The sequence below is a fragment of the Nyctibius grandis genome, chromosome 19 (assembly GCF_013368605.1).
Source record: "Nyctibius grandis isolate bNycGra1 chromosome 19, bNycGra1.pri, whole genome shotgun sequence".
Classification (NCBI taxonomy): domain Eukaryota; kingdom Metazoa; phylum Chordata; class Aves; order Nyctibiiformes; family Nyctibiidae; genus Nyctibius; species Nyctibius grandis.
Window position 1 is genome coordinate 8,614,957 of NC_090676.1, and position 25,211 is coordinate 8,640,167.

The following is a 25,211-nucleotide window of genomic DNA, read 5'->3' on the forward strand; positions in this document are numbered from 1 at the left end:
CTAATTCTGCTTTGAAGGCTAGGTTAGAACCTTCCTCCTTTGGGGGAGAGAGTTCCCCTATGAACATCCAATTGAACTTTATGTCAAATCAAAGACTGTTTTCCCTTCCCTAGTTGTAAATTGCGTTGAATTCAAGCTGTCTTTTCCTGGAGTGTATGGTAAGGGGGTTTTGAGTCATGGGGTTAGGCTAACCTTGATCTCAACTTCAGATATGATGGACCACAACTTTAAAAATTTGGGGCTTGGCAGCTCTCCTTCAGTGGAAATGGATGAACATAGACGTGTCTGAGCTGGGTTCTACAGTTGATACCGTGGTTGCAAAATATTTAACATGTTCAAATGATTCAGACCCTTGGAGAACTTAATACCATTACATGTAACTATTGTTTACTCCGGTGATCATAGTATCGGGTCTCTGTGTAGCTTTGACAGTAAAGAATACTTCTATTTCAGTAGGACTCTCAAAATGCACTTAGTTGAAATGGGAGGATGAGGGAGGAATACTCCTTTAATGCTGTTTTTGTGGAAGACAGGTGTGTGATTTCATACTACCTTTGGTGAAAAGAGCAGGTAGTCCCATTTTTCTCCCACTCATGCCATCAAAAGCCTTGGCAAAGGTGGCCCACGGAGCATGGTGGGGAGCAGCCAGGAGGTTGCAGGCTTGGTTAGGGAAGGTTGCTGCAAGCTGGCGGGTTCTTTGTTAATTATTGCCTACTTCTCTCAGATCTGGGTGTTTAAGAAGTTTGATTCTGTGCCAAAACTGTTGGCTCAAAGCTGTTCCTAGAAGTAGTTTTATCTTTACTTGTTTTAATTTCCAGGCACTGACTGTTTAGTTTTATATTAAAAAATTGAGATGTGAATATAAATTTGGGTGGAAAGAAAGGTGACTTTCCAGTATTATGGAAGTCACTGGGGTGATCATTACCCTGAATCAGTTAAGTTAGATCCATTAATATTTGCTATTTGTGGCTGAGACTAATTTTAAATTTCTTTAGCGGAACGGGTGTTGAACTGAATATATGCTGAATGCTGGTGAGGTGGGGATGCAAACTACCGTGTATCCAGGGCAAAGAATGGTTCCCCTTCCAGTGCGAGTGTCCTGCACTTTCAGAGGTGTAGGAATGCTTAGGGAACAGCATCTCTTGCTGTGAACCCAAAAAACTGCAGTAGTTATTTCTGCCATCTTGACAAAAGCTTGAATTCATGCCTGCTTCTGCCTTGAGACTCCCATAATTCATATTCTAACAGATCTGTTGTCCTTGGTTGTCCCTCCTGTCCTCATCCCTTACTTCCCCTTTTCCTCCCCTTTGACCCCAGTTTAAGTACACCAGTGTCAAAGCCCAGTATGGAACTGGGTGGATGCTCAGAACTCCTGTGTACCACAGCCTTAACCACTAACTCCTTTGGGAGCTCATCTCCTACTGCAAATTTAAATGCCAAGGGATCAGCAGTAGTGTCGTGTAACTAACAAATGGATTTGAAACACATAAATTATTAGAATTTGTGCTTCAAGAGTGCTGTTAAAGGCAACTGCTGTTGCCCAAACCTCTCTCAGCCACTTGATTTACAGTCTTACTGGAAACAAATCTGAGCTACTAATACTGGTGGCTGCTGGGCCTATCTGTCTGCTAATCTTGCTTAATTATAAGAAACTGGGACAGCAGTTAATCTTGGGATGCTGTTTTACATGCTGATGCTGTGCTCGAGTCCTGAGGCAGCTCTTGCTCTGTGACTCAACGCGTCTGAAGTGGCTGGCATCTTCCAGGGTTCCCGATTAATGTCACTGTTCATTAGGCAGTGGCGAGGGGCACGGCCTGTGAGCAAGTTCTGGCTTTGTAATCCTTGATCTTTCCCTCTCTGCTGTAAATCGAGGTGTATCTTAAAGCCTTCTGCTCCTGGGAGGAGGGTTAATGAATGCCTGTATGAATTGGCTTGGTTTTCAGTCTTCAGTTGTTTTCTGGAAACTGTTCCACCTATTTAAGTAGTGGATGCTTCTGTAAAATCAATATGGCAATCCTGGAGCAAAAGGCTACGTGGATCCTTCTTAACAGATGTAAATCTGGCTTAAGATAAATTTGTCTTAAGTTGATTAAGAACAGATTAGAGCTAAAGCAGAATAAGGCACTCCTTTCAAACTCCACTGTGATGGCCTGCATTTCAGTTCAACTAAATGCTTTTAAATGCTTTTGATTTCAGTCTCTCACTTCCACGGAAAGATGGGGTCAGTCTCCTGCTCCCTGGACCTTCAGGAGAAGGTCCTTCAGGCCTTCAACTTCTGTCAGGTCTGTAGTTGCCCTCCAACGAGCCGACTACTGCTGGTAGTGTGAGGGCGTAGCAGGAGCAGATGTATTTCTTTACGTGTATCTGTGGCGTTGCAGAGATCCTACAGAGCTGTTGGGGGACTCATTTGCAAGGGGAAGCATTGCACTGTGGTAAACAGAGGAGAATTACTGCAAAGTGCCTTAAAATCCCACTTGGCCTTTTCTTAAGCCAGTCTTCAGCCTGATGGGCTTGGGTTTGGTGTTTGCTTTGGAGGTCCGATGGACGCGTTTCAAACTGCTCAGCTTTCTGATGTCTCTTGACTAATTTTGCTTCATTTTGCTGCTGGATCAAGTTATCTATGTTCACTTGTTTCCAGCCTTGACCTGTTTGCTGCCTCTGTGACATACTGGGAACAAACAAGGAGAAACCCTCCTCAGAGTTAGCGTTTGCTGGAATGAACGTGAGGCAGTTGCACTGCACAAGGAGAGGGGGGATTCTTCAAGCCAGCCTAGAGACCACGAGTGCATTGACAGAGTGTGTCTTTCTCGCACGTTTTTGTTCCTGCACTAGTTGAAAAAGAAAAAAAAAAAAGCTCAAGAACTCCTCTGACCCATGGCTGTTTGCACAAGACAGCAGGGCCAGCATCAGCAAACTTGCCTGTATGAGATGGGGCCAAACTAGTAGCTTTTGGCTCAGGTGTGGTGTCTGTCTGTCTGTCTGTGGTCCTTCTGGAACTTGACTAGCAGCAGGACTAGGGTAGAAGGGGAGCTCTGGTTCGGAGGAGGTTAAACTAGTCACCCCCCTTGCCCCACAAAGCTACCAGTTATCGTGCTGGAGCGAGGGGGACTCTGGCTGCTTGATACCGAACATCGTTACTCCGGTGTGCTCAGCAAAGCATGGCCAGGGCTTGCAGCAGCTGCTTCCCGTCCCCTGGCCAGGTCTGCTGAGCTCTTGTGCCATCTAGCTGCTTTACTGTTGTGTTCATCTGTCGCTGCTCTCGGCCACGTCTGAAATGTCGTATGGAACTAAATGAAAAAAAGATCCAACCAGCAAGGCCAACATTGCTATTTTAAAGTAGCTTCAAAGAATAATTGATAGAACTGGTGCCTTGGCTCCGTTTGCTGCTAAAAGCTGAGCATGTTAAAAGTTGACTTAACTGAGTAAATGGTTTAAAATACAATGGGTCTCCAAAACATTTTGTGTTGTAATTGTTTCTGAAAATTTTCATGTGATGTCTTGGGGCAGTTTCTGGAATATGTGTTGCAATACAAAGCAGAATTCATTTCTCATCTTTTTTTTTCTTTCTTATTACTGTATTAACTGGAGAGGGATGAGGGAAGCTGCGCTGTTGATTAAAACATGGCATTGTAGATCTTCCTGATGTTCCTTATGTCTCTTCTGGCTACAGCTCCTCTAGATTCATATCAGCTAGTTTAGGCCTGAAAATATTTTCCATTGCTGTGCATTGGACAGCAGCAACCTCCTGAAACGCAGTAAGAAATAAGTGGATGTACTTTATGTCCTCTGTTCTGCAGGAAGGGTGTCCCAGCCCCTGCGCTCAGGCTGGGTGTGTGTCTGTCCATGTGCTGCTGCGCTCTGACCCTGGGCTGTGACCCCACCAGGATGAAGCCCCTGACCCGCTGGAGGTGTTGGGGGGTGACAAGCAAAGGGCAGCGCGTCCAGTGCCCCTGCTCAGCCCAGCGCTGCGCCCTGGGGCCTGCCCTCGCTCGAGGGTCTGGGAGGAGGCAGAGGGTGCCAATGCATAAACAGCATTGCATTATTACAAAGTGACTACGGATATTTGTAAAGCAGGAGGAGAGCTAATGCTGCTCGTGTTCTGCCGTAATGAACATAGCTCGCCAATTATTCATATTAATTGCATTTGCGTTTTATGGGCTGTTAAATGCTTGAGAGCCTGCTGGTGTTTCAGAGCTCCCCGGAGAGCTTGCTGGGGTTGCTTTCCCCGGGGTTGCTTTACCCAGGGCTGCCCGGCGCAGGGGCAGCCCCACGGAGCCGCTGCCTCGGCCGGGGGGCTCGTCCCCTCGCCGGCAGCCCCTGTCCGAGCCCCCGGGGCTCTGGCCCTCCCTGGGAGCCCGCCCGCGCAACGGGGCTCCAGAAGCGCTGTGCGTGCACCACAGAGCTAGCCATGCCTCCGCCCTGCCGCGGCCTCCCCTTAGCGCGCCCGCCCGCGCCGCGCCCTCAGAGCCGCACTTCCCGCGTTGCGTTGACGTGGTGGAGGGGGCGGAGCTCCAGCGGCAGCGGCGCAAGATGGCGGCGACCACGGGTGCGGGTGAGCGGGCGGTGGGGCCGTGGGCCGGGCGGGGCCGCTCCTCGCCGCGGGGCAGCCGCGGTCCCCACGGGCGGCGGCGCGGTCGGCCGGGAGGCCCGGCTGGGTGTGTCAGGGCTGGAGGGGCGGCGGCGGGCGCTAGGCCGGGAGGCGCCCGGCGGAGGGGCGAGGGCGGCGGTGGCGGCCGCGGGGGAGGGGGCGGCGGCGGGGCCAGCCCGAGGGGCGCGGCCCGGAGGGGGCCCGGTGCCCGGCCGGGGGCGGCGGAGCCGGTCTCTGCTCCTTCGCCGCGGCTCCCGAGCGGGTCCGGCCGGCGCCTCCCCGGGGGCTGTCGAGGCCTGGCGGTGGGAGCGGCCTCGGCGGGGCGAGCCCGGCCCGGGGCCGGGGGGTGCGTGGAGCCGGCCCGGGCCCTGCGGGCAACCTGCTGTGGCTCCCTGCGGTCTGGCACCGGGGAGCGATGTCGGCGCTGGCCGCGGCGACGCGCTGGGCCGGGCTGCCGGGGCTGGGACCCCCTGCGCGGGGCCGGCCGGGCCCGCAGCCCGTGTCTCGGTCCTGAGGTACGGGCCTGGGGCGAGGCCGGCCCGGGCGCTGCAGCCGCTGAGCACGGCCGGCGCGGCGGCTGGTGCCTGGTGCCTGCCCTCGCAGAGCCGCCGTGCAGGCGTTTGCCTTAACGTGCTCGTCTTCTGGCGAGTTCTGTGTGGTCAGAGCTGGCCATCGGCTCTCTGGGCTGGGTAGTCACTGAGCCATGACTACAGCTACGTGGGTGAAATTAGCGGCTTTAAAGATCATTTTCGCTAATAATATCTTCCTGTTACATCAGAAGGATGTAACTTCCTTGTCAGGACGTGTATGCTTCAAGAAGTCGGTGTATATTTTTTTCCCCTGTAAAATTGCTCCTCGCCTGCTTTGAGTAGTTAAACAAATCCTATCTTTGCATTTGTCATTACACATTAAACAAAAATACTGCAACTAGATTTTGAATGTTTTATTCTGCTGACATCCTCTAATGAACTTCGACAGATCAAATAAATTAGTTTCACTTCTGTTTAGCCAGTTTCATTTTCCTGTTTTTGTAAGTCCGTATAGGTTTTTCAAATGTCCTACTATAATACTTGTTTTCACTTTGCGTCCTTTAAATATGAGACCACCAGAAGACTGCTCTTGAAGATACAACAAAAAATATTTTGGAATTCTTTTTTTACAGATAGGTCTATATCAATGACCGCTTTCAACTTTTAAGAATAATTGTCACAATGCAGGTAATTCATAGTAATCAAGTTCATAAAACCACTTTTAAAATGCGGTGGATGCTGTCCTGAGAATTATGTTTTACAGATCTGTGTTTGAACGTACGTGATTGTGAGGTGTTGGAATGTGTGATTAAAATACATAAAAAATGCAGTGGAGCCTTCTTCCCCCTCTTATGTCACATTATTCTGGCTACCATACTTTCTCAATAATCTTTTCAAGCTGCTCACTTTTCCTTCTGTATTTGGCTGGAAGAACAAGGCAAATATTTTTCTTTTTAAGCCAATGTAGCTTCTTTAATTGATTGTCTGGATCATCACGGAGGGGTATGTGTGGAAAGGGACTTGGACTGTGGTGATAAAGTCCAAAGCTAGTCCTACTGCACAGCTTGCTTTTTTGCAGTGAACAGTCTTTGTGATAAGCTGTCGTTAACCATCATCTGCTAGCCACATTGTGTCTCTTGGATTGCTTCCTATTATCGCATGGATTTCTGAAAGCTGTCTTATGGCTTCAGTGCTGGAAGCGTGAAGCGATATGCAGCCAGGTAGATGTGAGTAGGGGCCTCAGTTTCTTGTGTCTACAGTGTGGGCATCTGACAAGCCCTGCACTTCAGCTGCTCATGAGATCCTGTGTGTTTAGCTGCTTCTGGGGGGGGGGGGGAAATCAGCGTGTGACTTATAAACATGTGTTGTAGTAACACTGAACTTTGCAGTAAACCCGAAATTCAGTATGGGAGAACCTTCAGGTACAGACCAGCATCTTCCATTGATGGGAGCCTTAGAGCTTTGTCTGGCTGTAAATCATAGGCTGCCCTGACAGCAGTGGTCTGCGTTTTCTCGTTGCCTTAGTAAAGAATGGAGATTGTCCTCTTCTGATAAAGAGAACAACAGAGTGTGCAGTTACTGACAGTTGGTGGTGGTACTGCAATGCAGTTTGTGTGGTTTCTTCTTGACACTGCACTGAAGGCATTGCCTAGCACATACAAACAGAGCCTGAAGTGACACCTTCTTCTTCTCCACTACTGATTGATTCTCCATGGGGCTTCAGGCAAGTAGCTTACTAGTATCCTTGCTCAAACGTAAAACAGATTTTGCTAATTCTTGGTTCATGGAATCTTAATGTATTCATATTTGCTTATGAATATGTTTGATATCCTAAGTTTATAGTCGTTCAGTAAAGGAGCTTAAACAGAAGCTGAGGATGAAAAATACTGAATCTTTCTTTAAAAGCAGCTACTGACCCCGAGGAAGACATGGTAGCAAATGTCCCTGTAACTTAAAAAAGTCATAGGGCTGGTCCTGGGAATTAGACAGGTAAGCCTTATACTTGTATCTGTTAAACAGGTAGAAATAATCAATGGGGGGGTGGGGAACCCTTACATGGAAGAAATCTTATGATGCAAGGTCCACCAGTATCACTTTTAGAGGAGAATTCGATGTTGCTGGTAACATGGGTTCCCTCCCCCACAATGAATATAGGAATAAAAATATAGGGTTGATTTTAATCATTCTAATAAGGCTCATCGTAGGAGACTACAAACACCCAAACTGTATGTCTGTCCATCGTTCAAACTGCAATGCCATGCAGGAATTCTCAGCTGGCTCAGGTACCAGAGATGATCTAGCTGAGAAATCAAGGGTTCCACAGAGGCTCACATACTCTGTGGCCCTGCAGGGAAGTTGGGCTGTGGGGAGCCTGTGTTGCTGTTAGACTACAGGAGCTTGCTCCGCATTGCTGTCCTGCAGACTCCGGTATTATAGTGGGTCAAAACCTGTCCGTGTTGGCCTATGGAATCCTGTTTTTCTCACTTTCATCCTGGGAAAAGTTTAACAACCTCATTTAACCCACTCTTCTCTTGTAGGTCCATCTAGGGCATCTGTCACAGGGCTGTGGTAGACACTGCTTTTACCAACAGCCTGGAAGAACTGAGTAGTAAAATGATTTGTCCAGATTTAAGTTATTCAAGGTCAGAGGAATGTGAAGAACTCCAGAAGGACAGTTCATTAGGTGAACAAGCGTGATCGTACTGATATATGTGGCTTAATATTGCTAACAGAGAGAATAGCACAGCTGGGGTTTGGTACAGTATATTAAAAGTATATATTTGTAATTGTTAGGGGACCCAGAACATCACTGTAAGCTCAAAGTTGTGCTTGTGAAAAGCAAATGAGACATTACAATGCAGGAGAAACTGCGTGTTGAAGGATATAGAAGGTGTACCCTGCCTCTGCAAATGGACCGTGATGTCTCCTTTGGAGTGCACTGCATACAGTAGTCACTGTTATCTCAAAATAAATACTGCCAGCTACCAAGTACTTTCTAAGTCTGTAAGTAAAATATTCAAGGGTAGGGGAGAAAGTAATTGAAGAGAAACTGGGAAGATAAATTACGTCTTCTTAAATAAGATGGACTCTGAGAGCACATAAAATAGCAGGAGTTGATTGCAGAGCTTCTTTGTGTATTGTAATGGAAGGATGGAGTAGATTATATAAAAAGGTAAATAGCTCAAAACTCTTACAAGAAAACAGTTGAATATTTTAATGTATAATGATATAAATTACATAATATATTTGAAAAATGCCATTCTGGCTGAGAACTTAAAATGATTCTTTAGGGTATTAAATATATAAGTAGGTAAGGATCACAAAATACATAATACTGACACATTTTGTAAGGCATGTGAAGGTTGGGATTTTCAGGTTGTAAGGGTGTTTTTTAACTGTTGCAAGTCAAGATGAAATTACTTGTGCACTTTCCTCACAAGTCTGACCTGGGCCTGGCCCAGAAGCGAAGTCGGGGGCAGCGTGCATCCTGCCTCTGCCGCTCCCCGCCTGTGCTTGTCAGCTCTGGTGTTAAACTGGGGTCCCCGACCCAACAGGTAGCTTTGCCTTGGTCTGTTGGTGTGGCATCTTGCTCTTCAAAGCTTGTCGTAAAAGCGGTGAACGTACTTGTGCGTTCAGCTTTTGGAGGTTGGTGTCAGTTTCAGAAAACCTAGTGCTCCTCTGTGGGTAGAAGAGGCAGCTGGAGGAGGGCGCTCGGTTCTTGGTCAGTAACAACGGTTTCTTTTCACAGCGCAGAGAGGAAATGGTGGGTTTTTCCCTGGTGAGATTTAGTGTAAAGATTTTGTCCAGGATGCTAGTTCAGGGTGACTTATTTTCTAGAGTAACTTCTAGCTGAGCTGGTAATGTTTTGCTTTTCAGCTGTGATACAAGCCACAGAATGCATCTGATTTTAACACCTCTGCTTTAACTCAAAGCTTTATTTGGCGTCAGACCTCATTGATACTGCCAGTCTGCCTCAGACAAATGTTTTAAAGTGATCTCTTTCCAAGTAATGTGCTTAAAGTATTGAAAGACAGAACTAGCACTCTAGCTTACACACAACAGAAAACACTGCAGATTGTTTCAAGTCCTCAGGAAGTTATTTTGGATCTGCAGAATATCTCAGTACTTGTGTGCATTATCAGAGTGGAAATCATGACTGTAAAGTCAAGGCCAGAAATCTAAAGTTCCTGTCTCCTGAAAGTTTTTGTGACAGTTGCTGAAAGCCTTTTGTTCAGTTTTAAATATTCCATCACTTCGGAAACTTTATAGGCCATTGTGACAAAGAGCAATTTATTTATTTTTTACAATTGCAGTACTGCAGTTTTCAGTAGTTGCAATCTCTGGAAAGAGGTGAGAAATATGTTGGAAAAGATGTAATTAAGGCTAAATATCAAATACACAAGAACAAGCAACAGAAGGGGCTTTAACATATCTAAGCAAAAGAGATGTTTAAAGCTGTTGGATTTCGGTTCACTTGTGTTACTGTAAATCAGGAACTAGTACAGAAAGCAGAGTTAAAATTGGCCTGAAAGGCCAGTTTGATAAGTTGCCTGTTATCAGTGAAGATGTCAAGAAACCTTCAGCAAAAAGACAGTTCCTCTTTTTAGAGCCCCTAATGAGTGAAGTGCATTTTCTGTGTGTTTTGCTGAGGTGTTCTGGGGTATATTTGTGCTTTGATCCTAAAGAGAAATATTTGTAATTTGATTTCACTTTAGAAAGGAAAGAGAAGTATATTCATGAAGTTTTTGTGAGAGGTGTATACTTTATTCTATGGACACTGATGAAGAAGGTTCAAGAAGGGGTTTGACTCTAAAAGGCATATTGTCCACCTTATTTCACTGATTTCACTGTGCTGTTTTCAGCTTGGTAAGATTTCTGAATTCGGAATTGCTTCCACCCTGTAACTGGGGAAAATTAAAAGATTAAAAAGTATAGTCTGTCAGAAAGTGTTGTTTTTAACTTGTTAAAAGCATACTGTGTACCTCACGTGACTGTAAATTTAAGATGAGAAAAATCTCAGACTGGTAAGATCACTTTTACAACTATCATAAGACATATTCAATTATGTATCTGTGTATCTTTAGTGGTGCTGTGATATAAAGTGAATCTGAGAGTGCTTTAAGGTCTTTAAAAGTCCAAATTGGCTTTTAACTGTCTTCCAGGAATAATTCTGTTCTTTCCGAGCGCAGAACTTTCCGTAGTGAGATTCTGACCAGACACAGTCCAGCTCCTTTTGTCCTCATTTCAGCTTGCTGGGTCTCAGTCTTGCAACATACTGCTTAGAAAACAGCTGGGTTGTGAGGTGCCGTGGTAGCGAAGGCTCATCAGTACCGGTCCGCCTGGCAGTGCTGGTATGAGGTGAAATTTTTGACGAGGATCACAGAAGGTCCTGATTCTGTTTGAAGGCTGAAGAGGATGTCACCCAAAACCTAGCAGCTTCTTAGCTGCGACTTTAAGCTCTGTAAAGTCCACATCCTGACTTTCTGGAAAACTCAGTCTGTGGTTTAGTTTTGTTCTGTAGTTTGCCATAGAAATACTTATGAACTTTTTGTAACTGGTGAACTAGTGTCTGGGGTTGAGGCTTCACAATGCACATTTACTAGAAGGTGAACTTTTAAAAAGACTGTACAAACCTGGGTCATTGGAGCTCTTACCTTGTCAGTACAGTCATGATTTAGCTTTCATAGGTTTGCTGTTGTGATTAATAGTAAATATCTCCTTTTGCTCTGAAATGTTTTTTCAGTTACGTTTCTGAGAGTATTTCTGTGCAGTCAGGCAAGCTGCAAGTGAAGCAGTTATCTAGATATTGTTTTATTTTTGTATCGAATGAAGCTGCTATTTGAGAATCTTCTTGAACCATAGCGAAAGCTAAATTAAAATGCATACCTGAAAGTACTGTCGACAACCTGATTACTTTTTAATTGCCTCTTACTTTATTTAGGTTTTTCTTGTGTTAAATGAAGGACTCTTAGAAAAACAGGTTGGTTTGGTTACTGCCTTGAAAGTTTCCATTACTACACAAAAAAGATTGTGCAAGGTGTTTATTGGGGGGCGGGAGGACGACACACAGTTGACTCATGGTTGTGTCAGCTGGCGCAGGACATCTCCTGACTCTGCATCTGCCATGGTTTAGCCATGGAAGTTATTTGGCAAGTACTCTGTATGCCTAGAACAGATCAGATCACTTTCTAGGAATCTTGGTGGACAGCAAACATGCTGATTATATGTTTGCATACGACCAGAAGTGATAAAGCTTGTGTGGTTTCTGAGGTTCGGGTTCCAGCAGGATGTGGTAGCTGACCATCAGTGCTCCAGGCCATTGCAAATAAAGAGGAGAATGGGTTGGCTTAATGGCTTCATGCATCTTTCCAGGCTGACCAGAAGGGTGAATCTGGTCTTTTAATCTGCCTTGCTTACGAACAGGTTATTCAGAAATGATTTAAAGCACTTATGATCATATGGCCACAGTCTTTTATATGTATAGGTGTGGTTTTCTTCCTGTCGAATCTCCTGAGAACACGTCAGGGAGGGAGCTGAATTACCATCTTTGATGTGACTCTGAGCTTGTATTGTGTAGTGGCTGAGGTGCTGGTCTTCCACATTGCACCCCTGAGCTTTAGCACAGGGATAAAACATTTTTAGAAGGCAATGATGCCGTTGGACAGGGTGGTTTGTTGTGAAGTGATCAACCATTTCCCATGGTAATTTTATTTCCTGTGAAGTACATAAAAACCTCAAATATATGTCCTTCACTTTTCCCACCTCCCTTTGCCACTGATACTCCTGTAGTGCTCACAAGTGTGGAATTAATAATCATTTATGTTAACTTTTTCTGTGCGATAGGAGCCAGTGCACGATATGAGTCGCTAGCTCTCTGTAGACCTCAGACTTGTCAGGGAACTCTAAAATCCTGCGTGACTCTTTTATGGCTCTGATTCATGCTGAATCAGAGCAGCTGTATCTTGGGAGAGCTCGGAAATAAAGTTGCCTTCTCTTCCCGTAAGGTTGTAAAGCCAAGCCTAGCTCTGGTTAGCAAATGTCAGAATTAAGGTTGCCCTTCAGCCTTGGCTGTGGCCTCCTTGAATATATACATGATGATGTAGTTTTTAATTATGTGATCACATAATTTTCTTCACACAGGATTCCTGCCTCACTCAGTGAACAGGGTGCATGATGCTCAGAGGAGAGCTAGACAGGCAATATTTTTGGTTTCCTTCTTTGGTGTGTGGCCTGTGTCTGCTTACCATAAAGCTGATTCCTCCTAGGTTATTTGCTTTGGTCTAAGTAAATATCAGTAAATTATCTTTGCACCACGGATAAATATGAAGTGGTATTATCAAGTAGTGAAGTGGAGAGACTGAGATGATGCTTGTTAAGCGTCGTGGTGTTGTGGTCCAGAAGAGAGAGTGTGTTTTGACAACACGACACATTTGAGGCAGATCTTCTGCTGGCGTCGGCTTATTGCTTCTGTGAGCAGGGAGAGGCTCAGGTTGGGTTTCTAATAATAGCCACGGACGGTTTCCTCTGCGGCGTCACCTGCGTTGTTGAAGAGCTGCTGTGTCAGACCGAAGGGTGGAGTTCACCCTCCAGAAGAACCTTGTGTCTTTTGTCTGTCCTACCCTGGCTGTTTCTTTCCCGGGGCGCCGGCGCAGGGCTGAAGCCCAGCCGCAGCTCCAGGCGTCGCACAGCCGTGAGTCATTCCCCATCACAGCTCTCCTGTGCATCCGCTGCAGCAAAAATTGTGAAATAAGGTGTTGTGTGTGTGTAAGTAAGGTGGCACCTTGTCCTTCAGCTCGTGCTCCCTCTGCTTCTCTCATCCCCCAGCTCTCTTATCCCCTGTGCTGGAGCTAGACTGCTCTCTTCTCTGCCTCCCCTAACGACAGCGTGGAGAGCATTTGGAATATAATTAAAAATGGGGTGGCTAATCTGTCATGATTCAGGTATGAACCTTCACGTGCCCGAGGTACACAAGATACATAGTTCATACTTTTAAGATGTACTGGGAGGGGAAGCGCTGGGGTTTTTTGTGCGGGGGAAGCGGCCGTGGTCCCCAAGAGGTGCTGTTACCACCGAGGGTTTGGGGCTCGGTTAATCTTTCGGCGATGGCTTCGCCATCCCCAACTGACTCATTTCCTTTCACAGCCAAAGATGGGTGTTACTCAGCAGCCATGGTAACAGCACGGTCTCGCTGGGAGCTGAAGATGTGGATTTGGCATGGAGCTGTGTTTGAGTCGTGCTCAGCAGCCCCCGTACGTGTGCTTTGGTGTAGCCAGTGTTGGTCTGGCATCTTCTGACGTCGCTTTTCTGATTCCGGGTTTCTCTTCATGCTGTTGCTACAGCTGTGCTATTGAATCACGTGCCCCGGAATATTCTTGTACGTGATTGTGTTAGATGTGTATCAAACTGCCCAAAAAACTAATTCCTTTAGTAATTTGCTGCTTTGGTTTCTTTTATGCTTGCCTTGTAGTGAATGAAATTTGGGCAACTCTGATTCCGCAGGCAAATCATCACTGACATTTAGTTTCTTTAGGTCATTAATATATTTAAAAGGGATTTTAAAGCTACCAGAGTTAATCCATTTTAAGCGCTGCTGCATTTCACAGTGCCTTAGATCCTCTGTATTTTCCACATTGCCAAGCAGCTACAGAGATGATGTTCAAAGCCCTTGGTCCCTTTCTGACGTCCTCGGAGTTTGGTACCCTGGCCGTGCTGGAAGAGCTGGCTTCTGACTGCGAAGTTTGCTGGGTTCATGCTGATTTCCCTTTCTCTTTCTGCTGTACTAAATAAGTGACAGTGAAGAAGGGGATTGATTACGATTTTCTGTTATTACGTGCTTGTGAATAGTTAACTTTGTACTACTGGGGAGGTGGGGAACTTCAAACCCCAAATCCAACCTTTTTGTATGTCAGGTGAAAATAACTTTATTAAATATACCCTGGCAATAATTTTGTTGCTGTTGGACAGAGACATGCTTCATGCAGGTACCTGGAGGAATGTGGTGCGTTGACCCAGGCTGGATGCCAGGTGCCCACCAAAGCCGCTCTATCACTCCCCCCCTCAACTGGATAGGGGAGAGAAAATACAACGAAAAACTCAGAGGTCGAGATAAGGACAGGGAGATCCCTCACCAGTTACCGTCACGGGCAAAGCAGACTCGACTTGGGGAAATTAATTTAATTCATTACCAATGAAATCAGAGTAGGGTAATAAGAAATAAAAAACAAATCTTAAAACACCTGCCCCCCACCCGACCACTCCCTTCTTCCTGGGCTCAACTTCACTCCCGATTTCTCTACCTCCTCCCCACAAGCGGCACAGGGGGATGGGGAATGGGGATTGCGGTCAGTTCATCACACGTTGTCTCTGCCAATCCTTCCTCCTCAGGGGGAGGACTCCTCACACTCTGCCGCTGCTTCAGCCTGGGGTCCCTCCCACGGGAGACAGTCCTCCATGAACTTCTCCAACGTGAGTCCTTCCCACAGGCTGCAGTCCTTCACGAACTGCTCCGGCGTGGATCCCTTCCACAGGGTGCAGTCCTTTAGGAACAGGCTGCTCCAGTGTGGGTCCCCTGCAGGGTCACAAGTCCTGCCAGCAAACCCACTCCAGTGTGGGCTCCTCTCTCCACGGGGCCACAGGTCCTGCCAGGAGCAGGCTTCCTGCTCCAGCGTCCTGCTCCACAGGTCCTGCTCCAGCGCAGGCTTCCCGTGGGGTCACAGCCTCCTTCAGGCATCCGCCTGCTCCAGCATGGGGTCCTCCATGAGCTGCAGGTGGATATCTGCTCCACTGTGGACCTCCATGGGCTATGGGGGGACGTTATCCCGGAGGTGCTACTGCTGTCGCTGGTGGGCTTGGCCTTGGGCAGTGGTGAGTCCATCTTGGAGCCAGCTGGCGTTGACTCTATTGGACATGAAGCCATCCCTGTAGTTCCCCTGCTACCAAAACCTGGCCGTGCAAACCCAATACAGAGGAGAAGTGGTGGCCTAGAGTGCATTTATGTTTTGTGATGACTGAGGTACAGACACCTTGAAGAAGAATGAGTAAGTCCCCTGTGGCCTGAGTTCAAGATCCTCCTTCACCATGGACTTAGTGTGTGACCTTGGATATGTCACCTAAGCTGTCTATGCCATTGTTTTCCATTAGTGTAATGGGGATAAGAAAATTTCCCTGTTTTGCTGTGTCTTTTGAGGATAAATGTGCCAGCAATTAAGAAGTGCTGAAATTCCTTGGTGGTGGAGGTCATAAGTACAAAGGATGCTATTGCTGCTGACAAAGCCCACTTAAATTAACTTCAGATTAACCTACTGATGTTATGAAAGAGTTTTATTTGCTTTGAATGGTGTTTTTAAAAGCTCTGAGTTAAGTGATGGCAAGCCTCTCATGGTGTCATTTTGTAGAATCTTCTGAATTTTTATACTATAAATTACATAGACAAGTGCTAATTAGAGCTCCATGATACCGTGTGTATCTCTGCATGGACAGAGATTTCCTTTCATTTTACTGCCTGCCCTAATATCTGGCCTGTCAGCCTTCTAGCATGATTAACTGTGGATACCTTGATTTTGCTTGTAAAATCTAAGCTAAATATGGGGATATCTTTTTCATAGTGTTGAAATACTGTCATTCAAAAAATAGTGATATTTTTATGTTTTTACCCAAAATGTTTTCTGTAGTATGACCAAAAGTATTGGTGAAATTACTCTAGCTTTATTTCCTAGATTTCTCAACTCAAAATATTTTTCTGATTGTTTTCAGGAGTAAAAGTTCCTCGTAATTTTCGTCTGTTGGAAGAACTTGAAGAAGGTCAGAAAGGAGTAGGTGATGGAACAGTTAGCTGGGGCCTTGAAGATGATGAAGATATGACACTTACAAGATGGACAGGAATGATTATTGGGCCTCCAAGAGTAAGTATCCACTTCAATATTAAAATAGTATTGTTACTTTCTTTTTCTTGCCCCTTTTCTTCTCTTAATCTAACCACTGAAGTAGAAAACAAACAAAACACAAATGAGTGAAAACATACTTAAGGAAGTGATTTATGTTGAAGGTTCAAGTTCCGTATAATAATGGGTTTCATGTATCTATATGTCTTTTTGCTTATAATTTGGAATATTTTTAGTGCCTTTCTCTGGTTAGTTCTGTTACATGTCTGCTTTATATTTACAGATTCATTAAGACATAACTTTTGAGATTCCAGGATTCTAGTTTCCTGTACTCTTGAATACAGCAAGGTTTAAAGTCCTTCGGCTAGGGAGATTACGTATGGAGCTAATATAGGTAAAATGTGGATGTTTTGTTCAGTACTGCTAGTCTTTCTGCTGTTTCTTGTTGAGTGTATGGGTTGGTTTTTATTGTAGCAGTACTGACTTGCTCGTGTAGAGTTTCAGCTAATTCAGGAAACTCAAATTTGAATGAACTCAGTTTCTTCTCTGAATGTTCTCTCCCAAAGTAGCTTCTTACAATGGTACTGGTCTTTGCAGTAGTAATGTTGCATTCTTTCTTCTCCCCGCAAACCCTACTAAACTGTGGGTCTCCACTCTGGTAGTGAACTTGAGGACTTAGAATCATAGAATCATAGAATGTTAGGGGTTGGAAGGGACCTCTGGAGATCATCGAGTTCAACCCCCCTGCCAGAGCAGGACCGATCTAGGGCACTTAATTGTGCATTGTATGTATGCATGTGTTCTTAAAACTTGTCTCTTGTCTCCAGTTAACACTGCGTGTCTCTTTTCTGTTTCCTTAACATCCTTAACATGAAGTGCCAGTAGCTGATTCTCCTTCCTGCAATAGTAGATGTTGTCTTCTGTATCTGGCCTCAATATCACCTGTCAGTAATTCCAGTGTTCTCAATCTGTTCTATGGAAACCTTTGCAGACCTTTGATCATGCTACGGCCTTGTGTGTTTCCCTGTCAGTTGCCTTTTCTGTCATATGATGAGGTTGTACAAGAATTTATGTTATAATGGCATTACACGTGCAGTATTTTGTGTCATCCAGAAGTGGTGTTTATTTTTTGTCTGCCATTGTTAACATCTCACCATTTGTGATCATTTCATTTGTTTATGGTATGCCCAAACCATTATCTAGAACAGCATTTGCTTTTAGAACATTAGGAGAGTGTTAATGAGCCTGCATTAAAACTGTGAAGAAAGCTCACAGTGTGCATACACTTCACGGAAAATTTAAGCAACCTTGAAATCTAATTTAGGAAATTAAATAGAAACTGAAATGTGCAAACAGGCATGTGCTGACTTGTCAGCAGTGATAGAAATTTGTAGTTAGTGTCCTACGGCTAACCAAGGCTAGAGGACTATCACAGAAAGTGATTCAGCTGTGCCTCTTTTGTCTTTCTGACACACTTATGAGTATAGATTTTTTCCAAGTGTCTTGACTTCTTTTGAACTTATTGCTTGAAAGCAACAGGCTGTATTGAGAGAGATTCTGGGAACTTTCAGTCATTCTTGTTTGCTAAGTGGCTGTCCTGCTTTTAGCACTATTCATGCTCAGTTATATTATTACTTTTTTTTTATTAATAGGATGTGGGAATACTGGCTCTGGAAAAAAAATTTAAAATCCTTTTTCCTTCTGGGTAGAAAGCGATCACGCTTGTAGCAGGTGGGAGAATCTCATGTTGGGCATCCTAGAAGGAAAAATGAACTGTGGTGCAGTTAGATACATGCTGCTGCCCTGAGTGTCCCTGCTACCATACATGGAAGCGTGCTTCTCCTTCCCAGACTTTGTGCAGATGGTTTTGCAGCCACTGATTCATCTTGTTTATACAAGCTATGTAAAAACAGTGGCACTGTCTAAACTTCAGCTTTATCTGCACGTGTTTTATATTGGCTATAGACATGTGCACGGTCAAGGCTTTCCATTCACTAGTCTTAATGTGGTGTGGTGATTTGCAAAGACCCTGAAAACCTGCATGAACCTCTGGGCTGTTACTTGCTCTGTGCACAAGACTCAGTCAGGAGACCTGGGCAGGCCGAGCAAAGCTGATGGATGACTTTTTTTCCCCAGAACTTTGACAGCATTCAGTTTGTCACTGCCCTGGCTGGGCATCTGAAAGGCTGTCTGGCCAAGGCGCTGGAGGAGTGACCGAGAGGTACCGCTGCCAGCCAGCGCTGGCCAGGTGCTGGTCCTGCCGTGGGTGGCTGCAGGCTGGTTTAAAGCCACTTCATTTGCACAGATGAGAAGCAGCAGAATCAGGAAGTCAGTTCTTACATTTTTAGTAGTGGTTTGCATCAAAACACTCATTAATATTAAGGGAAATACTAAGATGTTCAGGGGTCTAAGAGGCCCTTGGAAGGGATTATATGGAGTTTTATGTTGAGAAGTTTTTGTGTGTCGGGCAACTGTTCTTAAGATCCTGGTGGAGCCGTGGTGCTCTGCTGCTGCAGGTGAGCTGGAGCTGCTGGCTGCTGCTGGGCTTCTGCGCTCACACATTCGCCTGGATTTTCGCTCGTGGTCGCTGCCTTGTGAGTTTAATGTTCATTGCAATGTTGAGGGTGCAGGAAATAGTGTCAGAAGCTCTAAATCTGGAGAGCTTGTCTGCCTGAACTTCCCCATGATGATCCAGTTCCGTTGTATACTTCTGCCAGCTGCCTGCGTTGTCCAGCTTAGGTGGAGCTCTGTGCCAGGCTGCACCAGATCAGCGTATCAAAAATAGTTATTCTTAGAATGCAGAATAACATTAACTGTTGTTGTATCGTCTAATTAATTTTAAATATTGAAGAATCAATGTAGCCTTGTTACATTTCTCTCTCTTCTCTACCCATTGATTGGTAAGTTTAAAAACTCATGATCCAGGATTTCTATTAGCTGTTAAGTATAACAGTGTTACTGTGGTGGAGACAAAGTGATAATGCGGTTTGGGATCAGGATGTACTTTGCCATGTGTTGAATCTCGGAGCATTCCCCTTTCTGAGAACTGGCACACCGGTTTATGACCAAAGAGTATTTTTCAATTGCAGTTCTAGGACCGGCTGACTTTAGACAGTTGCCTGAGCTAAAGCTGCGGCTTCAATTTCAAGGTAGTGTGTCTGATTAGTAAACTGATAAAACAAAGCTGCTTTATAAAGATTGGTTGAAAAGTAGGTGTCTGAGCTGTGTGATGATGAAAAAAAAATCATTTCAGTTGGCGAATGGGAAGCAATGCCAGTTTCATTCCTTATATGAAAATTTGATGCTTAAAAGGCCAATAGAATTTATTACGCTGAAGAGGTAACATTTGATACTCTGAATATTATAAAATGAACCCAAAACAGAGGTAGCCAGCATGGTATGTAAGTGGCTGCCCTTATGTTTAGTAATGTACATGTCCCTAAAGTAACCACTGTTTTAACCAAATGCTTATTGAACTGCCTGGTGTAATTGTTCCCCCCTTTCTTTTCCCCTCAGACAATTTATGAAAACAGAATATACAGCCTTAAAATAGAATGTGGGCCTAAGTATCCAGAAGCACCTCCATTTGTAAGATTTGTAACAAAAATTAATATGAATGGAGTAAATAGTTCTAATGGAGTGGTAAGTTTTTGTTTTTTATTCATTTTAACATGGTTTTCATGTGCAGCTTCAAATTAATGCTTTGTTTATACTTGCACCTTGCTTAACTACTTATTGCTTGCTGATGTCATTTGCTTTGAGGAAAAGGAAAGGGGGGTAGAAGGGAAGTATACGAGCCAAGTGTGTTCTGAGATCAAAACGTAGAATTGACTTTTCCTGCCTTTTTCCGACTCTCTAATAGTTGCATCATGCGGAGATTTATTACGCTTTTAGGAAAGCACTTGCTTGCTTTTGCTTTCTTTGGTTTCTGCCACTCAGTTTCCTTATAGGATCTTTAGTTGGAGGGTGTGTGGGGAGTTAAGTGTATTAAACGTATCGGTTCTGACAGGAATGGTCTTTTTGTCTATTTTAGGTGGACCCCAGAGCCATATCAGTCCTAGCAAAATGGCAGAATTCTTATAGTATCAAAGTTGTTCTGCAAGAGCTTCGACGTCTAATGATGTCTAAAGAAAATATGAAACTTCCTCAGCCACCTGAAGGACAATGTTACAGCAATTAATTAAAAAAAAAAAACAAACATGCCCTCCTTATTCAATTTAAGCTGTCTTCATTTTCCACAGTAGTAAATTTTCTAGATGCATCTTGTAGACCTCAAAATACTGGAAAGGAAGTTCCCATTCAAAGGAAGTTTTTCTTGAGATACTGTAAATGATACTAATTTTTTTTTTTTCATTTGAAATATAAGTTGTGCTATAACAAATAATCATGTCGTGTAACCACTGTCCACATAGCTGAACTTCTGGTATCAGGAAAAGTCTATTTAAATTTATTACTGTCAAGACCAGTGTGGCACATCTAACTTAACTGTGAAAGCATACATCCCACAATCACCTTGCTGTGTGTCTTGCCTGGGTTTGGTTTTTTTTTTTTTTCTTTTTCTGTCTTTTGCAATAGAGTCGAAGCTCAGGGCTATTTATTAGAGTAGACACAAAGGTTTTTGCTTCCAGTACTACACTGGGCTTTATGGACTACTAAGGGGATGTGTGCTAACCTCAGTCATCCCTCCCTTTGTGCTATCTCTAGTAAAGGCTGAATGTGACTGTGGTCGTTTTTGCTTTTTTTTTTTATTTTTATTGTTTTTTTTTAATGCCCTGATAATCTGGGGCAAGCTTTCCTTCTTCCCTTTGGCCAAGGCATAGATTGTATTTCTCTTCCTGGTCCCCCTCACCAGTGACGTGGGCTTTGGGTGAGGGATTCAGGGTTCTTTTAATCTCTTCCCTCTTCCCCTCTTTTTAGTGGGGGTGCTGCTTTCTTTTTGCCCCTCTTTGTGACTCTTCTCACCCCTGGCTACCAGGGGTAAGTGTTGGGGCAATAACTTGACCTGTTCCCTCCTGCTTATCATTTTGGTTTTGCAACAAATATAGTCTTCACCAGCCTGGGAAACAAGAGCATCTGTTCTGCTCGCAAACTTGGATTTTCCCTGTCCCTCCAGCACTGCTGCCACACCGCCCAGCTGGCCACGGCTGATGTTACTAGATAGGCTTTTGACGTGGTGAAAAGAGCAGTAATTTACCAGGATTGCCGAAATCTGCTGCTGCCAAACTTTAATGGGGACGCTCTGCACGTAGAGATTCTGAACACACACTCCAGCTCAAATAGTTGTTATTTTGGTGCTTTGGATTGACCCAAGAATGTTAATTAATGAAATGTTGCACTTATGTTTGGCCCTTCAAAGATGTGATGACTACAGACAAATCAAATCAGTGTAGTAGATTTTATTAGGATCCTGTAAGTCTTAGAAGAGAAATCTCTTCTGTGAAGATTTTGGGGAGGTGGTGCATACAGCAGACTAAGGACCTTAATTGGCTTTGCATCCTGGCAAATCACTGCCTTTTCTGGTTTACTGTTTCGGACCACTAACTGCTGAAATGTGGATGCAAGCTTACATACGACCAACCTAGTGTGTCCTAAGTTTTATGACAAATTCAGTGTTTGTGTAAAAAAAAAAAAAAAAAAGAAAAGAAAAAGAAAAAAAGTAAAAATAAACACATTTTAAAGCAGCAGCTATCAAGTCAATGAACAATTGATGTTTCCATTAACTCTTTTGAGGAAAATATTAGTTGTAAGGATTTAACATCCTCTGTAATTAAAGTTTAACATAACAGTATTCCATAAGCAGCCTTTTTATTGTATCAGACCATTGCCTGATTTTAATATAATAAAAAGTGTGCATTAATATTAGAAGGCTTTAATTGTATTTATGTTTAGAATTTTGATCCCTTGTGGAATTCTTGATTTGTTGGAAGTATCTTCCTACAGATCACATTTAGCTAACAGTATGTAAACTGGTGGCAAAAGGCAATTGGCTTTATCCAGCTGCTGCTGCTGTGCCAAGGAGAATCTTTAGTTTTAGTTTAAACCTGACTCGCATAAACTTGGCAGTCGGTGACGTTATGTGATGCTAAGGAGCTGCTGAAATGAATTTCTAGACCCGTGTGCTATCTGAAGGTGCTCTGTTATTGCAGTGACCTTTATGTGCTGTAGTCATGAGGAAATCAAATCGTCAAGTTCAAGGAGAACTTCACAACCTGAAATTTTACCTGTTTTCCCTCAAATAGTGAAGTGTAAAAAGCTGACCTTCTCTCCAAATCTGGATAAAAATGGGGCTGTGAAATTTTGCCCTTGCCAAGTGTAAAGCATCTCCACTTCAGAGGATTGCCAGAAGGTACTTGTGGTGCGTTCACTTCAGCGTTGCGGTGAAACAAGGTTCTTCCTGGGTTAGGAATGAAAAAGGGAATGACCTTTTGTGAAACTTTGTGAAACTTGCTGCTGGCTTCTAGCCTGAAATACTGCTCAGTCCTTTGGTAGCTCAGAGGGTATCTGTGAAGACAATGCAACTAATACTTTGTCAGCGTCATGTGTGTGTGTTTATTTAAAATAGCTTAGTATCTAAAGATGTTAAATGGGAATCGGAACAATGCTTGATAATTTCAGCGTGCTGCTTGATTATCTCTGTTTTTCAGAGCTGTTGTAAGAGTGCCCTTGCCCCGTTCAGGAGGATATGGTCGGTGCATGTCTGGGGCCTCCCCCAACCTTTATACTTCAAGTAACGATTTTAAAATCTTGAAACTGTTTTGCTTTGCAAGTTGTACAGGTTAGAGCATTCCACCCCGCCCTGGGCCGTGCTCCGCTGGAGCTGTGCTGGCGTGAGCTGTGTGTTAACTACGTTTGCCATACGAAGGTGGGTGGTGCTTTTAAAAAAAGGGGGTTCACTCTAAAATGTTCTCACCTCGGAGCTGCACTCTTTGAACACATCGGTGCTCCAGGGCACTGCTGTTCGACTCTCAACCAAGTAGGAGCGGGATGGAGAAATACCGCCCTAAGAGTCAGCTGCCATTGGATCGACGTGTTGTAGCTTTGTCAGTGTGTGCGACCTACAAACTACGTAGTGGAAGAGACCGGTCATCCCACAGCCTGGTTGCTTGTTTATGCTTTGGAAATGAGGTGGGGAAACGGAACTGTCTTACCTGTATTTATCCTACCTCTGGCAGTGTAAAGGCAAAGCATTTAGCTGATCCCCACTGACCCTCAATTTATGTCCTGAAACAGTGTCTTAAGAGAAAGAGATGAAGGGATAATAAAGTGGATTGGCCGTAAAATAAATGCTGTTCCGTGGAGCAGGTGCTGCTGGAGGTGGCTCAGGGAGGAGACTGGTTTGAGCAGGGGATGGCCATGCGGCTGCCCCTCACTCCTTCCTGCAGAGGGTCTCTGAGCCATCCTTGGACCAAACGCGCTGGGCACTCCAATAAAAACCCCTCACCTGCCAGTGCTTTCCGTGGGTGTGGAGCGAGCTTTTGGCTCGGCTCGTAGGATGACGACAGTAGAGGGAGCTCGCAAGCTTTACAAGGCTGGGGTCTGAGTAAGGTGCAAATGCTGCTCAGTTTAAATGTTAAGTCCTCTTGTGGGAACCACTTTTCATATTTATCCTGAATCAATTTCAATTTTAAAAGCCTGTTTATCATGACTTTCTCACTCTACAGGCATTAACTTGCTAGGGGGAAAACCAGCACTGCAGTGAGATTTTAATTATTAATAAAGACTAATTGTTGTTTGCTTCTTGCTTTGTTGTAATTAAGCTCTGTGTGTGTATGTAGGGAGTATATGCTTAAATACGCTTTTTCTGTACTCTTACAACTTCTTGCAGTGCTTTGGATTTAAAATTTAAATTTCTTCCACTATGATTAGAGTAATAATTTTTAAGCCAAAAAGTGTCATCAGCTGCTCTGCGAGACACCAGTGCTGTCTGTGCTCACCCTAGAGCCGTACCGGGACGCGGAGCAGGGAGACGGAGGGACGTGCTGCTCTGAAGGCTTTGCCTTAACGCTGCTTCAGAGCCATGACACCGGGGCTGCCTGTGGCACTGCCAGGCTGATGCCATACAGAGGAACAGCGTTGTGCTGGTTTTAACGAGGGAAGCAAACCCAGCAGAGATACGCAGTGGGACACGCTCTTGCTCCTTTGCCAAACACCAGCCTTTGTAGTGTCTTGCCAGAATTGTAGGAGCTGTTTGTGGCTTGCTTTGCTGTTTGTGGGAACTGGCCGTTAGGCGTCTGAGGTCGGTGCTTTACCTACAGGACAGTGTTTCCTACATCAAGAAACAGCACAGTGAATTCAGTATTTTTTTCAAGCTGGCACCGGCTTACACTGAAACAAGGGAGTTCCAGTTCTGCACGTACCTGTAAATATGTGTCTGCTTCAAGCTTTACCTACTAAGAGCTGAAAGAAGGTGAAGAGAATTTGGTAGTGATATTCTTAATATCTAATTTTTATACGTATTAATTTAAGAAGCTTTTTCTGATGGCTTAGAGTTTTCCTAAGTCAGTGGAAATTGCCGTATTGCATTAATCTTTGGCTAGGATGCTTTCCAAAAGCATGCTAACCTTGCTGTTGACTAAGATTCAGGTCCCTTAATAGCTTCTCCCTTTCTCTGGGCTTGCTGTAGCAGATTGCTGGAGAATGTGCTTAACTTTTAAGCCTGTGAAGAGCCCCAGTGAAGTCAAATTTAAGCTAGGCGCATGCTTAAGTGCTTTGTTGGACCAGAGCCAGCACGCTCAGCCTCTGCTAGGAAAGAGGACTTTAGCCTTTATTGAGCATCTTCTTCCTAGTCCTCCCTTCTTGGTGCTTGTGCCTTTACATTTTCCCCCCTGTGTCTCCCACATTTGTTGTAACAAAAAAGCAAAGAGCAGAAGACGACGTGGAAGATAAGGAGATGAGCTAGATTCTCATCATTTTATATCTGTCAAGCATCTTGTCGCCTTTTTCATCCTTATCTCCTTTTAAATAAAGCCTACAAAGGGTTTTCAGAAACGTGGGTCCTGTCCTAATTTTCTGCCTCTCGAGCCAGGTTGGTGGTGGCTTTGCCCCGACATGTCTAGAAAGCCCTGCGGTACCTTGATGGGTAATAGGAGGGGAGAATAAATGTCAAACGGTCTGTCTAAAGTCCCTTTCCCCTCTCCATTGCACGTTTATTCTTTCATGTTGTATTCTTTCATTAGCTCTCCACTCACCAAAGAGTGTTTCAGGATAGCCAAT

General features: G+C 44.5%; 1 protein-coding gene across 2 annotated transcripts; it reads left to right on the forward strand.

Moving 5' to 3' along the window:
* The first annotated feature begins 4,500 nt into the window (after positions 1–4,500).
* Positions 4,501–24,986, forward strand: UBE2V1 (ubiquitin conjugating enzyme E2 V1). 2 transcript variants are annotated; one of them, XM_068416025.1, is made up of 4 exons: positions 4,501–4,552; positions 15,871–16,019; positions 19,515–19,640; positions 20,032–24,986. In XM_068416025.1, exons 1-4 carry the CDS (start codon positions 4,531–4,533, stop codon positions 20,176–20,178), a joined length of 444 nt encoding a protein of 147 aa, XP_068272126.1. In that variant the 5' UTR covers positions 4,501–4,530; the 3' UTR covers positions 20,179–24,986. The 2 variants fall into 2 exon arrangements, with proteins under 2 accessions (XP_068272126.1, XP_068272127.1); XM_068416026.1 differs by having other exon boundaries at positions 4,506–4,546.
* The last annotated feature ends 225 nt before the right edge of the window (positions 24,987–25,211 follow it).